The sequence below is a fragment of the Callorhinus ursinus genome, unplaced genomic scaffold (assembly GCF_003265705.2).
Source record: "Callorhinus ursinus isolate GAN/ISIS: 27379988/994484 unplaced genomic scaffold, GSC_fseal_2.0 scaffold9, whole genome shotgun sequence".
NCBI lineage: Eukaryota > Metazoa > Chordata > Mammalia > Carnivora > Otariidae > Callorhinus > Callorhinus ursinus.
In genome coordinates, this window is record NW_027397071.1 from 2942366 (window position 1) to 2958044 (window position 15679).

The following is a 15679-nucleotide window of genomic DNA, read 5'->3' on the forward strand; positions in this document are numbered from 1 at the left end:
AGAGGGGAACTCGCGGGTTCCCACCGGCCGAGCAGAAAGGTCGCCTGTTGTCACGTCCGAAGCCTCTCGGACGAGGAAGACGCCTCGTCCTACAACTCCCAGCAAGCTGTGCGCGGAGCTCGGGGCCCACTGACAGCGCCACCCACCAATGGGAAAGCCCAGTCTGAGTTCGTGGGCCCAATCCGAGGGCCCAAAGGAGGTCGTCCCCGGGGCGTATCAGCGCGGCTTTTTAAGTCCTCTGGCCTCTCTGGTCGCTACAGCGACAGAGAGACACCGGAAAAGGGTGACGCCGGCTATACTATGCCGCTCACTCCCAGCCTCGCTCTTTTCCTCCCCTCGGCCCGAGCCCTCCGGCCACCCGACGACCCCCCCATACCCCCGCCGTTAGCTTGGTCCCGCCCCTCCCCGTCGGAGTGGACTGGCGATTGGATGTTGGTGGTGTCACTCTGGTGGGAGGCGGGGCCCCCAGCGGCGAGGGCCGCCCTTCTCGGACGGTGATTGGATTCCCCTGAGTAGACTCGGACTGGGATTGGTGCGAGGAGGGGCCAGAGCCTTGTGGGCCGCGGTGTTGGGGAGGCGGTGGCCGTCCAGGAGCCGGCGGGAGGCATAGCTCCTTGGCCGGCCGTGTGACGTCCGCTCAGGGCCGGGTCGGGGGAGGGAGCGGGAGCCCCCCCCCACCCTCATCACGCGGGGGCGGGGGTGGCGCTTGTCGCGTGTCGGGCCGGGGCCAGTGGGGCGGGAGGCGGGTGGTAGTGGAAGGAGTGAGAGGTGCAGGGGTCCGGGAGTTGGCGGCGGCAGGACCCCTCAAGACTTAGACCTGGCAGCGCTTCCGGGGAGGAGGACTTGGGGGGCACAGGAGGGCGTGGGCGCGTCTGGTATGGGATGCCATGGAGAGGAGGGGGCCCTCCTAAGTAGATCTGTGGGTGGTTCCTTTGTCGATTCCTCTTCTACCATTTTAACCTTTGAATTGCCGAAGAGAGAGTCCCCATGGTCTCTGCTCAAATTCTGCAAACTTTTTCTTTGGGTGGGCTTAATCACCCACTACTTCATTATAGAGCTGCCCACCGCCTTTTGTGATACTGGGCACAAACGTGGGGAATATGTCAGAAAAGAGGAAGCCGCTGCTGGGCTTCGTGGGCAAACTCCCCAGTGGGACTGCGCTTGGGAACTCAGGCAAGACTCACTGCCCTTTGTGCATGGGGCTTTTCAAAGCCCCCAGGCTCTTGCCTTGTTTGCACACAGTTTGTACCACGTGTCTGGAGCAGCTGGAACCCTTCTCAGTAGTGGACATCAGAGGGGGAGACTCTGACACAAGCTCTGAGGGGTCAATATTCCAGGAACTCAAGCCTCCCAGTCTGCAGCTGCAGATCGGTATCCTCTGTCCCGTATGTGGTGCTCAGGTGGACCTGCCCATGGGTGGAGTGAAGGCTTTAACCATAGACCACCTGGCCATGAATGATGTGATGCTGGAGAGTCTTCAAGGGGAAGGCCAGGGCCTGGTGTGTGACCTGTGCAGCAACAGAGAAGTGGAGAAGAGATGTCAGACCTGCAAAGCCAATCTCTGTCACTTCTGCTGCCAGGCGCATAGGTAAAGTTGGGATCCCCCACCCCCACCCCCCTCCTTGCAGCTTAAGAGCAGAATACAAAGAGGTGTCAAGCCAGAAATCCCTGGGTGAGCAGATGGGAAGGAAAGCTCTCTCAAATGCCCTGTAAGGCCAAAGAGAGTATACGCTGTGATAAATACTCCAGAGTGGTAGTTAACTCCTGCAGCCTTACATAATACCCCTAGTAATAGTAGAAGCAAAGGTTTGTGTAGCCCTTTTCAGTTTGCAAAGCACACTCACAGTTTCCTTGGATCATCAATCCTTTGTATGGTGAATAATTGTGGTGGGTGCTGGATAAACAGAGAAGAATGAATATAATAGCATAGCCCCTGGCCTTGATCGCATTTGATGCCTTGCAGCTCTTATAGAAAAGCAAGCACTGTTTTCACTCCCGTTTATTATTTGAGGAAACTGAAGCTCAGCAAAATGTGATTTGACAAGGTTCCACAGCTGGTAAGTAGTGTATAACAGAACCCAGGTTTTTTTGTTTTGTTTTTATTTATTTATTTGACAGAGACACAGCGAGAGAGGGAACACAAGCGGGGGGACCGAGCAGGGAGCTCCATGCGGGGCTCAATCCCAGGACCCTGGGACCATGACCTGAGGCCGAAGGCAGACGCCTAACGACCGAGCCACCCAGGCGCCCTCAGAACCTAGTTTTAAATCCAGGTCTTCTGACTGCATTCTGTGCTCTTTCTGGTAATCCATGCTGCCTTCCCAATATAAGGTGCTATTTGGCGGGGCCCCACCGCAGCCTTGACCTTGTACCCTAGAGTGACTCTGGAGCTTGGTGATGTGGGCCGATAGGTGCTCGTTGGGGTGCAGATTTATGTCTTTTTTGGCATTTGATGAATAGCCGGTCACATGAATCACTCTTTGTCCCTTCTCTGCCCCCTCCCCCATTCCAGGACATCCGAATTTAAAATAGCCAAGATTTTGGATTTAGCTTAAAATAGTTTTTAAATTCTGCCCTCCATTTGGTTTCTGGTCTCACCAACAGAGCAAGTTAGTCTTCAGTCTTCCTATTTTTAACTTCTAGTTATGACTACCTTTGCTGCCAGCTAAACAGCTGACCCTGTTTTTTTCTACAGCCACTCTTCCGGTGCCAGAATAGGCATGCGAGCTCTGAGGTGGTCTCCTGCTACCGGGGGATCTCTCAACAGTCACTGGGTTTCCCAGGGATTCCCCTGAATCTCTAGAGGGCTACAGAAAAGGGGAATTAACGGAGAGCTGTGATCCTACTGACCATTGATTTCAGTCTTTCTAATGCCGATGACTCTTGGGGAAAATTCTTAGCTTGCTGCTTTGGGTGATGCAATCTCTGGTCAAAGGAAATGCTTTACCAAAATCTCAAGTGAAAGTGGAGGGAGACTCTGTCGGGGCCAGCTGGACACTATGTAATTGCCGGGGGTTTATTGCTGTGCCACGCAGCACAGTTTCTGTCTCTTGGTGCTGGATTCCCACCATGCTCTCACCTCTAGCTTGCTGAAGGAGTAGGCCGTGCCTCTTGTCTCAACTTGCCAAACTAACGCTTCAGAGAAAGTTCCAGGCCGTAGCCTTCGTGTTGCAGCCTTTGGCAAAGTCCCGTCCCAGGCCCGAGAGCCATAGTCTACTATCATTTTATTCAAGGTAGTAGCTTTTTCAGGTAGGTGTTACTCCCTCCCCATACAGATGAGGAGGAACTGGAATCCGAGAGGATCGCATAGTTAAGAGGTCAGAGCAAGGGACTGAACTCAGATCTCTTTGACTGCCGAGCCATGCACTGAAAACTGCCAGATTGTTTCCCAACCGAATCGTCCCCTAATTTCCTGTCCCTGACTCTGTCCCCAGGCGGCAGAAGAAGACAACTTACCATACGATGGTGGACCGAAAAGACTTAAAAGGCTGCAGCAGGATCGGGAAGCCCGTTTTGTGTCCTGCGCACCCTGCAGAGGACCTGAGGCTGTTCTGTGAGCTCTGCGACCAGCCCGTGTGCCAGGACTGCGTGGTGGGGGAGCACCGGGAGCACCCCTGTGACTTCACGAGCAGTGTTACCCACAAGCACGGGGACTCGGTGCGGGAGCTCCTCAGAGGCACGCAGCCCCACGTGGAGGCGTTGGAGGGAGCCCTCGCACAGATCAAAGGGATGAACAGTGCCCTCCAGGCGCAGGTGGGGGCTGTGGCCGCTGACGTGCGAACATTCTCCGAGGGCTACATCAAGGCCATTGAGGAGCACCGGGACAAGCTGCTGAAGCAGCTGGAAGACATACGGGTCCAGAAGGAAAACTCCCTACAGCTGCAGAAGGCCCAGCTAGAGCAGCTGCTAGCTGACATGCGGACTGGTGTGGAGTTCACAGAGCACCTGCTGACCAGTGGCTCAGACTTGGAGATCCTCATCACCAAGGGGGTGGTAGTAGAACGGCTCACAAAGCTGAACAAAGTCGAATATAGTATCCATCCTGGAGTAAACGATAAGATATGCTTCTCTCCTCAGCAGAAAGCAGGCCGGTGCCGTGGCTATGAAGTTTATGGGGCCATCAGTACCAAAGAGGTCGATCCAGCCAAATGTGTCCTTCAAGGAGAAGGTAGGAGGCATTTCCTGCTGGCCTTGAGAGGGCAGTGGACGGGGACATGGTGTTTAAAGAGGTGTGGCTCTTTTAGCTGGGGCCTTCATCCAGCTAGGAAGAGTTTCCTACCGACCAGTTTACCGCGGGAGAGAGCCATACTGATCTAAAGGACAGTGACCCCCTCCCTCGCCCTTTCTTTCTGATTCGTTCTGGCCAGGGTGCAGTTAGTACTCATACAGGGGTGAGGCTTGACCCTTTTCCAGCTGAGCAAAGTAGTAACTAGCAAGGATCTCAAAGGAGCATGCTGTGTCTATCAGATGATCGAGCAGAGGCAGTGCCCAAAGACGATACCAGGATAGGCCGGGGTGAAATCCTGCCTGCCTGTAGAGGAGCATGGCAGGGCCCCAGAGGGCTTGGATCATTCCGAAGAGAGTTTCAGAGGAGTGAGGAAGACAAGGTTAGAGCGTACTTTCTTCTGTGCCCTTCTTGGTTTATGTAAGCCACATCTTGACATTTAAAAGATTAGGCATTTCATTCGGTAGGGGGAGAAACAATTTCCTTTGGCCCTTCTGTTCCTAAAGGAGGCAGTTATTCAAACATAGATATGTCAGAGATCAGTCCTGATGGGCAGACTGTACCGTAGATGCAGCCTGCCTCCGGCACGGGAATTCTTAGCCTTTTGGAGGTCATAGATCCCTTTGAGAATGATCTCTCCCCAAGAACATCCACTAATTTGGGCACCCCACTTCTGGAGATTCTTTGATCCCCCGTAAGCCTCTCCAGAGACCACATGGTAGTTCATGAGCTCAAGTTAAGAAGCCCCGTTGCATCTGCTGGCCCAGAGGCTGCACCTACTGAATATTTCCCTGGCAGCTTGGCTCAAGTGCTGAAGGGTCTGGTCTGATCAGCTGTACCCCCTGCCCATTCCAGCATGATCTGCATCTCAGAGAGGGTAGCTTTGGGCTTATGAACTTCCCTCACAGGGTCTAGAGGTTTTCGGCTCTGAATATGTAGGTCTGTCCTGCGTATTTTCAGAGCTCCCTTTAGGGCTGCAGTTAAGGTTCAGGATCCTGTGTGATCCAAGAGCAGCAACTGGCTGAGAGACAGCCAGGCTCGCCAGGAGGGACTCCCAGGAGGTATGCTCTGGGGGCCAGAGCAGGAAGAGAAGAGAAAGGGAGCAGGGTGATTACTGTAAACAGGAAGCGTGACCTTTTGCTCTAAAGAGAAGCAGCAAGATGGTGTCTGATCTGGGGATGCAGTCACCCTGGCTGGCCTTTGAGGTGAGGACTGAGTGTTTATCTTCCGCAGATCTCCACCGGGCCCAGGAGAAACAGACAGCCTCTTTCACCCTGCTGTGTAAGGATGCGGCAGGAGAGAGCATGGGCCGGGGAGGAGACGGCGTGCAAGTCACGGTCATCCCTAAAGATAAGAAAGACAGGTGTGTATTACACAGCCAGGTGTCAAGGGTAATAAGCAGTGACAAAACTGGACACTGGAGGCCCCTTTGCAGTTGGGGAGGTGTACCTGGAGTAGTTGCATCCTACGCCCCGCCCCCCAGCTGCTATTAAAAAATGTGATATGACCAGCTGGAGATGTGTTTTCTTTTTTTTTTTTTTAAAGATTTTATTTATTTATTCATGAGAGACAGAGGGAGAGAGAGAGAGAGAGAAGCAGAGGGAGAAGCAGGCTCCCAAGGAGCAGGGAGCCCGATGTGGGACTTGATCCCAGGAGCCTGGGATCATGACCTGAGCCGAAGGCAGACGCTTAACCATCTGAGCCACCCAGGCGCCCTGGAGATGTGTTTTCTTGCGCGGGTTTTATGCCAATACTCCACTCTCTCCCAGAGGTCTGCTCCGCCCCTCCGCTTGTCTGAAAAATACTCTTATGTTAGACCGAATGGGCCCCTTCTCAAAATTCAGGCCCACTTTGCTACTCCACTGGGCTGGGAGTATATTCATGTGTCTCTGAAATCAGAGGACGAAGGAGAGCCAGAGGGTACAGCAAGCCCATCAGAGAGGACACAGGAGCTCGTTCAAGGAATCCCTCTGTACACCACATTAAATCAGCATTTACGTTGCTTCCCTTCTGTTATAAAATTAATTTCCGAGACCAATGGAAGGACGTCCTGCTTGGGGGACATTTCAAGTGAACGTTGGGGGGAATGGTGTAGGGTTCACACCTCAAGCGGTGGGCGGCCCCAGCAGGCCTGTGAGTGAGTGGTTTTCTGAACCCCATCTGCATTCAGTCCGGTCAGAGCGCTGGTGCACGATAACCAGGATGGGACATACCACGTCTCCTACACCCCCAAGGAGCCTGGTGTCTATACCGTGTTGGTCTGCATCAAAGAGCAGCACGTGCAGGTGAGTGGGACCTGTGCCTGTCCTCCCTGGCCGCCTTTGTCCCCGCTTCCTCTGGCTTCTGCCGTCTCAGGATGTGGAGACATGTCTCGTGGGATCAGCTGTACGGAGGGATTGAATAGGATCCTCTTTCGTCCTTCTCTTCACTTGAGAAATAAGCCACATTTTGCGGGTGACCATAACTCTGTGCCTGTTCTTCCTCCTGGCTGGTTGGGCTTGTATTTTATCATTCTCCCCTTTGGAGAATTCTTAATTTGGGAAAGATACCTTCTTCCCAGGGGGCGTTCCGCCAGGGGACAAGCATACACATTCAAGCAATACCCTCTAGCTTGGGATTGTTCAGACTGTGACCAGACGGACTGGAACTTACTGGAACACAATGTGGGAGAGTTATGCCCTCTCCCCTCAACTGACCAGTCATCTATCCACCTGATCATCTGCCCTCGTAACTCTTTCGCCTGTTTCCACATGTGCTTAGCTCTTACCAGGGTTACTGCACCACCCCCCCCCCCGACCCCAGACAAGGATAACACTTTTCTGGTCTAGAGATTCGGTATTTTTTTTTTTAAATCGGGCAATACTCAGGAGGTCCGACGGAATCTCGAGTAGTCACAGACTTTCCCCAACCCAGAAAGCAACACTGACAGGGATGATAAAGTACCATAGTGTCATGATGTGTCAGGCTTGTGATGTGTGCAGGAAGGAAGACTCCTGTTCAGCTCCACTGACTGCCTGTCTAATTACATTGGCCGGAGTGGGCTGCGTCCCTCTGCATACATTCTTAGGCCTTTCTTCCAGGCTGCTTGGGCCTAGGGATCATCGCGCAATCCGACTGAGAAACAAACGTGCTGAGGTACACAGTCCCTGTAGAGCAAAACCAGAACTTGAACCCATTTCTTTGAACTCCCGAGTTGTTTTTAAAATGGATCGTAAACTCTTGAAAGGAGGAGAGATCGAACGCGTGAAAGGCTTTTACGGTGCCAGACTCTCTGTTTTGTGCTTCGGCAGACTGTGTGCTTCTCAGTCAGGGACAGGCCCATAAGCTGCACTTAACTAGATACTGACTATGTAACGTAGGACAGGAAGCGGAGAACGGAAGTTGTCCTGGCAGGAGAGGGGCGGGTGGGAGAGTTTCGAATTTGAGGATTATTAACCACACGCTCTTCACCTTTCTGCCTGTATCCTCACGGGCCGAGACTAAGTGGATGGGGACACAGAAACATCCGGGGTGGAGGGGTGGGAGGAGGGGAGTGAGACTCAGTATGTGAGGGAAGGAGGTGTGTGACTGAGACATTGGAGAAGGGATGGCCTCGCCCTGTGGTCGCCGCGCTCTGCTCACGAGCCCCGAGACTCTTCCGGAGCGGAGAAGATGGTGACACCAGTGACACGAAACACAGCTTGGGTTTATTCGTGTACCAGGCGGGCTCCGTGCTAGAGGGGCCGCACAGATTCCTTCACTCTCACGCATTTGTATCTGGCGCCACACAGCTGAGCGCCCAGCTGTCACTGTCCCCTCGTCCGTTTCCCTCTGCTGTCCTCGTTTCTCCGGGGCCAGGCCCTGTGACTGACACTGCGTTTAAGGCCATGGGATGCTCAGCACATCCCTGTTGACTCATGATGTGCTGTTCTTTGCTCTTGGTCTGAACACTGAAGGGCTCGCCATTCACCGTGACCGTGAGGAAGAGGCATCGGCCACACCCGGGCGTGTTTCAGGGCTGCGCGTTCTGCTCCAGCGGAGGCCAGAAGACTGCTCACTGTGGAGGCACCATGCCAGGTGAGGGGACACTCGAAAGTCTCCCAGCAATGGGGGTCACTACCGCACAGCCACTAGGTTTAGGAGATTCAGACTTCGGCTTTCTTTCTGGGAATATAATCCATGCATATCAGTACACCACAGTTCTAAAAGTTTCACTTTAAAGCTTTTTTGTTCTGAAAAGTGAGATAGTAAGCTTAAAAGTTCTGATCCAGTTCACCAGTCTTATGAGCCCTGTGCTTCTCCCCGGGACGCTCGATGTCCATGTGTACCCTTTCCAACAGCCTGGCAGTGTAGAAAAATCCAAACGCACTCTGTTCCTTTTAAAACCTTAAAGAAATTCCAAGCAAGTCAGGGATGGGGAAGTGGGTGATTAAATCAGTTGACCAGGTCTGGCTCTTTTTGGGGGAAGGAGGGTCGACTCAGGCAGGAGATCTAATTTTTTTTTTTTTTTTTTTTTAAGTAGGCGCCACTCCAAGCATAGAGCCCAACGTGGGGCTTAAACTCACGACCCTGAGATCAAGACCTGAGCTGAGATCAAGAGTCAGACGCTTAACCGACTGAGCCACCCAGGTGCCCCTCTAATTATTTTTTAAAAAGTATTCTTTTGTGTTCCTACTCCGATGGTGAGCCTTAAGATAGGCTCGTGCATGGGGCGCCTGGGGGGCTCAGTCGTTCAGCGTCTGCCTTCGGCTCAGGTCATGATCCCGGGGTCCTGGGATCGAGCCCCGCATCGGGCTCCCTGCTCCGCGGGAAGCCTGCTTCTCCCTCTCCCACTCCCCCTGCTTGTGCTCCCTCTCTCGCTGTGTCTCTCTCTGTCAAATAAATAAAATCTTAAAAAAAAAAAAAAGATAGGCCCATGCACCCTTTTGCATAAACACTTTAGGAACTACCTTCTTTATTTCAGCCACTCTGCCCTTCTCTTTTATTTCAATTATTTTTCCGTTAAAACCCAAAACAGTTCATCTCCTTGAGTTAGCAGAATGTTAAAACAACACTCTTCCCAGAACTTCAGCGAGTCTTAACTGAGTTGCTGTCTTCAGTCCTTGGGAGTCCTCCTCCTACAGAGGCACCAAATAGCTTATTTCTCTCGCCGGGTTTTTATTACATGTTTTTACATCCATGACTCTAAGTGTTGCCAGAAACGTTAGTTTCCATGGTAAACTGCTGGACTTCATTCTTAATGTTCGTCTTCTGTCTCCTCTTGGTACCACACAGGGGGGTACCTAGGCTGCGGCCATGGACACAAAGGCCACCCGGGTCGCCCGCACTGGTCCTGCTGTGGGAAGTTTGCCGAGAAGTCAGAATGCACGTGGACGGGTGGGCAGAACGCACCAAGGAGTCTCCTCAGAACCGTGGCACTCTGATGCCTTCCTGGGTACGTGCCCAGCCCGTTTAGCTGCAGCCAGTACAACTTCCAATTACCAGAGGACCCCAGACCTTGATTAATTCTGAAGAAACAGATAGAATTAAAAACAAAGTGCCTTATCTTATACTCTCAATTTCCAGTCCTTTCTTGTGAGTCACTCACTGATGGTATGTACGGACGGTTGAGCACCAGAGACCACGTTTCTCTTCATGATGGTTGGCAGGGTTCATTCTACACTGAGGCTCCCTTCTCTTGTGCAGGAACAGAGCGATCTACGCTGTTGGAACTTAGGGATCATGGGGGGAGTTCAGTTCCTGACTTTTGGATATGTAACTCGTTTATTTCTCCCTGAGCCACATGTTTGCTGTTTCCCTCAAAGAATTAAAAACTGCTTTTCATCATATCTACTTTTTGCTAGCACACTTTAAATGGATTATAATGGGATCTTGTTGTTTTGGTGGGGGTCCCCGGCTTGACCCCTAGGCCACGTTCATCTCGTACTCGCCAGCCTAGGTTACTGTTTGCTCAAGGGCATACAAGTAGTAAGTAAATAAAGGGGAACAGTGTTGAAATACCACCTCAGAAATTTGTTACAGGTCTACTCTTGCCAGGCACTCTAGATACTTTCATCCACCTCACATCTCCCAACCCTCTGTTACTTAGAGAGGAGTCTTCGCTTCTGTCTGTAAAGCTAGAAAGTTCAGTAGAAGCTCTGGAGTCCTAGAGTGTGCCTGCTTAGCTGTTGAGCCTGAAAGGAACTCTGGGAAGAGGCAGCACGCAGCCCTGGTGCCTCATCCCTGCCAAGGGCTTCACTGTATATAGTTGGTGTATTCTTCTGGGACTATTGATTTCAGTGTGTATTAGATATCATTACTGAAATCTGCATTGCAAGGGCCATTAAGAAGCAGGTGACCCATTTGAGCAGTGAATTGGGTCAGGCAAAGGAAGTGAAGTAAGCAGACAAAACACGGACTGTCGGGTCATCATGGGATACATTTCTTTCCTCCTTAGGGCTGATAGATGTGGGCTACATCATTGCCATAAATCCTAAGATACTCACTGTATTCCCACCCTTTTCTGGGAAGATTCCCTTCGGTGCTCTCTAACCCAAATCTGATCTTCCCAGAAGACAGTGATGGCTCTGCGAGCCTCTCAAAATGTTAGCTACTTGCTCCTCCTCACTCCTTATAACCGCTGGGCCCCAAGTCAGGTAGGTGTCCTGTTAGCTCATCATTGCTGCTTTAGGATCGGCATTTCTCAGCCAGGAGCGGTCTTTCCCGACAAGGGACATTTAGTCAAGTCTTAGAGACATTTTTCCTTGTACAACTGGAGGCTGGTGCTACATCTGTTGTGTAGAAGTCTGGAATGCTGCTCAGCTCAGGACAGCCTTCTGCAACAGGGAATTACCCAGTCCAAAATACTCACCGTGCTGCTGTTGGGAAACCCTGTTCCGGACCATTAACTCGCTCTTTTTTCAAAAAATGGCCAGCCTTGGGCCTCATGCCTTTCTACAACTTGTTGCCCCTCTGTGGTTCAGCCATCTACACAGCCCCGCATCAGAACCCTCATTCCCTGAAGATTTTGGCCTGAGCTTGCTGCCACGGCAGAACCATGCCTCTTGGTCTCAGAGTAATTCAATATCCACATAGGCTTCTTAATTCCGTGACCAATTCTCTGCTCCTTTTCCCCTACCTTAGCCGTACAGTCAGTCATCGCCTAGGGCTGGCTAGATTCCAACTGTACCCTCTGCATCCTTTCCATTTCAAGCATCCCATGACCACAAGCTCCCATCTTTCCAGCTCACCCATGATGATAACCCGACTCTCTTCCTGGAACCCACAATGCAGTGATTCCCCCACCTTCTCGTGGCTCCCCTCACGCCCCCATGTGCTTGCTTTCATTCTCTCTCAGCTTAGATTCTACAGACCATCAATATAATCACTCTCTTGCATGTGGTCTCCCTGTCATTCTCGAAAAAACCCCCAATTGGATCCATCTCTCCATCTAACCCGACCGGATGATCCTGGAGAAAAACGAGAGCACAAGAACTTGGCCTCACTTGAAATCTACAACCACTAATGTCAGTGGGCTCGTAGCATTGCTTAGTTGTCTGACAACCTCTCTCTCTTCAGCTGGTTCCCCTGCTCTGCCAGACAATTATTTCGTACTTTCTTCTCAAACTCCATTTTCCACCCAGCTTTCCCTCCCCACTTAGGACCTTGCTTTGTATTTCACCAAGAAAATAAAAGGATTCAGAAGAGAATTCTCCTACCTTCTCACCACATCTACAAATCTGCCTATATCCTTATCAAAAGCAAACCTCGGGGGCCGCCTGGGTGGCTCAGTAGGTTAAGCGTCTGCCTTCGGCTCAGGTCCTGATCCCGGGGTCCTGGGATCGAGCCCCGCATCGGGCTCCCTGCTCCGCGGGGAGTCTGCTTCCCCTCTGCTTGTGCTCTCTCTCTCGCTCTCTCACTCACCGTCTCAAGTAAATAAAATCTCAAAACAAAACAAAAAACAAACCTCTATGCTTGTATGCTAGACAGCGTTGCATCTCCACGACCCAGGAACATAGCTCCAGGAATTCCCTCAGGAACATGCTACAATATCCCCCCCTTTAAAACAAACAAACAAACAAACAGATTTCCTTTGATTTTTGGACTGGTCTGCTCACGCTGCCGTGACCAAATACCACACACCGTGGGGCTCCAGCAACAGAAATTTCTCTCAGTTCTGGAGGCTGGAAGTCCAAGGTGGAGGTTTCTCTTGAGGCCCCCCTCTTGGCTTCCAGGTGGCTGCTCCCTCCTGTGTCCACACGGCCTTGCCTCCGTGTAGACACATCCCTGGTATCTCTTTCTCTTCTTACAAGGACACCGGTCCTACTGAGTTAGGGCCCACACTTCTGACCTCATTGGACCTCAGTTATCTCCTTAAAAGCCCTGTCTCACACTGGGGATTGGGGCTTCAGTCTATGAATTTGGGGGGAACAAAATTCAGTCCATAACATGTTTCATCCCTCTGACAACCACTCCATTTTCGGCTTCCCTTTAAAAAACTTCAAAAATAATTGCTATCTCTACTTCTCCTTGCATCCTCTTAGATCGAACCCAATCAGCCTTTCTTCCTCACCACTCCTCTGCTCATCAAGGTCCCCAGGAATGTCCACATTATGGAACCCAATGATCAGTTCCTGATGTTTCCATCAACCACATTTAACACAGCTGATCACTTTCCCCTCCTTGGAACATTCCCTTTGCTTGGTTCGCATGGCATCACTCTCCATTCTGTCTCACTGACTTCTCCTGACGCTTCATCTTTGCTAGTCCCTTCTCATCTCCCCTGGTCCCACATGTTGGACAGCCCTAAGGATCCGTTCTTGCATTTCTTTGTCCTCCGCCCTCCCTAGATGATCTCCTCCTCTCTTGACTCTAAATACCATTTAGACACTGAAAACTCCTACGTTTACCTCCCGCTCCAAATTCCAACAGCTTAACACCTCCACTTGGAGGCATTCCAGGCACCTCAAATTTCAGATGTCCACAACAGAACTCTCCGTTTCCCATTCTCACTTCCCACCTGCCCACACTAGCACACTGCTTCTCCTGCAGTCTGTTCCACCTCTTGAAGAGGAAAGTCCAAATCCATTCTTAAAGGTGGTGGAGTCAATGGCCTGGCAAACGTGCTTGACTCCCCTCTCACGCACCACATCCAATCCATGGGTGAGTCCGTTTGGCTTTCCCTTCAAAATACATCTGCCGAGCACTGCTTTCCACCTCCACGGCCACTATCCTGGTGTAAGACACCAAGATTTCTCCCCTGCCTCCTAGATGGTCTCCCTGCTGCCACCCTTCCCTCCCGCCCCCCCGCCCCCCGTGGCCTGTTCTCCCCTCAGGAGTCAGAGAGGTCCACCTCAGATCATGTCATTCTGCCGCTCAACACCCAACATCTTCCCATCATACTCAGAACAAAGCCAGTGTTTACGTCGGCATGTAAGAGCCTGTACCCCAGCTCCCTGTTCTCTCATTTCCTGCCCCTCACCCCAGTCACTCATTCCAGCCCAGCCTGCCTGCCTGGGGCTCCGCAAACTCTGCACATACTCCGTAGCAGTTATGATCACTGCCTGCCATCTGGAATGTTCTTCTCACAGATATTTAACGATTGATTCTCTTTCTCCTCAGGTTTCGGCTCCTACGTCAATCATCATCTTATGGGAGAGGTCCCTAACTACCCTGTGTAAAATAGCAACTCCCCACCCTAGGGCTCCGCATCACCCTCACTCGGCTTCGTCACCGTCTCACATACATATTCTATTTGTTTAATGTTTGTTCTCTCATATTGACTGTCAGCTCCATGAAGGTAGGGACTTGACACTTATTGACCACATTGTCCCCATGTTCCTGGCACATAGTAGAGGCTTAATCAATGTTTTGTTGAATAAAAAAAAGATATAATTTAGTACAACTTTTAGTTTGGATCTCCTTGGTGTCTGTTTCTCTAAGCCAGACTTTCCTTCCCCCTAAATGCCAATAGTTGTCATTTAACCAAATACTACTTGGGAAAAAAAAAAAAAAAATCTCAGCCTTCTGTCAAACCTGCTGGATAAATTGTACACACTTTAGGGACCAGCCTTGAATTTTCCAATTACCTCAGACATCCAGGGAATTGCTTTGCCGTGAAGAAGCTTATTGTACTGCATCATTTATTCCCTTGTGTCTTTTAACGAATCAGACTTCAGAACTGAGGATTAAAAGCTTTTCATTTATTTCAGTTGGAAAAGGGTTTTGGTAATTGCAGAACTCTACTGTAGATGAAGCTTGATTGCAACAGAAAATTCTGTCAGACATCCAGGTTCTGGCGCATGTCCTAGCCTTGAAGCAGTATTCACAGTAGCAATTCCGTGACAAACATTGAGATAGTTGGTGGGGGAGGAGGGGGTAGGCTGTTCATTGGCCTGCCATACGATGGCGTCTAAATTCAATTCGACTGTCCTGCCAGCTGACAAGCCCTGCAAAGTTAAGAGTGATCTGCAGAGCCCCAGACTCCCGAGGTGAGGGGAAAAAAAAGAGATCGGAGGGTTTAGGAATTGTCCCCGGTGTCGTAAAATGCTTCAGAAATCACCCTGGAGTTGTGAGCACTGAAGCATCAACAAGGTGCAACATTATGATGTAAGTTTTATCTCCCGTGTTACAGGTAAGACAAAAGAGCCACAGATTACCGCCTCCGTCCTCTGGGAGGTCGTCACAGCATAAACACCTTGGCTGTCTTGGGTGACACACACACACACACACACACACACACACACACACACACACCCCGGTCAGCCCGCCCACTCTAATCTCTGAGATGCAATCCTCACTCAGCTTCACTCCTGGGGATGCAGGCCTGCTAAGTTCGTCCCAAGAGGGCGCTGGGTGAAGTGACCGCTAATGGAAGCAGGATACAGAAAGAGACACTTCACTCTGCCTTGTGAGCATCTACATACGGGCTTCAATTCCCTCACCGCTTTCCCAGTCTTCCCTAACTAGTTCTTGTTCTAGCTCCTGGCTCTAAGCCCTCCCAGCGACCACAGCACCTGACACCACTGTCCCTCCACAGCCGTCCAGGATGGGATTAATGCCCGTCTCCCCTGTAAGCCTCAGGGAGGACAGGGATGGTTTCGGGTTTTGCTTTTACCCTTTTGCTTGCGGTGCCCAGCAGTGCCCGGCACATTTAATATAGATTTTTGAACTGAGGTACAAATGATTTGGCAGTGGAAGTCTTCTCCCCATCCTACCTTGCATACATCAGCTCTACCTACCCTCAGATTAGCTAAGGATTCTGGGTAAAAGGACTCAAGCCAGGAGAGAGGTCGTGTAGCCGTGGGTCTGTCTGCCCGGTTCCCTCCGTAGGGGTGAGGCTCTTCCTCACTTCCATCTCCATCCCCACCTACTGACTCTTAGGGTACTTGGTGCTCTAACTGACCCTAATTTCATTTTTATTTCTGAAAACATTTTCATCTAGGTTACATGCTTAGGAATTCTAAGTTCCTATTATAGTTCTTTGTGCTGGCAGCT

The 15679-nt window shown here is 51.1% G+C and overlaps 1 protein-coding gene across 5 annotated transcripts; it reads left to right on the forward strand.

The window, feature by feature from the left end:
* The first annotated feature begins 4 nt into the window (after positions 1–4).
* TRIM45 (tripartite motif containing 45) lies at positions 5–14056 on the forward strand. 5 transcript variants are annotated; one of them, XM_073896071.1, is made up of 7 exons: positions 5–199; positions 1401–1588; positions 3435–4168; positions 5459–5588; positions 6396–6510; positions 8161–8281; positions 9479–9753. In XM_073896071.1, exons 1-7 carry the CDS (start codon positions 149–151, stop codon positions 9625–9627), a joined length of 1488 nt encoding a protein of 495 aa, XP_073752172.1. In that variant the 5' UTR covers positions 5–148; the 3' UTR covers positions 9628–9753. The 5 variants fall into 5 exon arrangements, with proteins under 5 accessions (XP_073752172.1, XP_073752173.1, XP_073752171.1 ...); XM_073896072.1 differs by lacking the exon at positions 5–199 and adding an exon at positions 331–532; XM_073896069.1 differs by lacking the exon at positions 5–199 and adding an exon at positions 13805–14056 and having other exon boundaries at positions 551–1588; positions 9479–9638.
* Positions 14057–15679: the final 1623 nt, after the last annotated feature.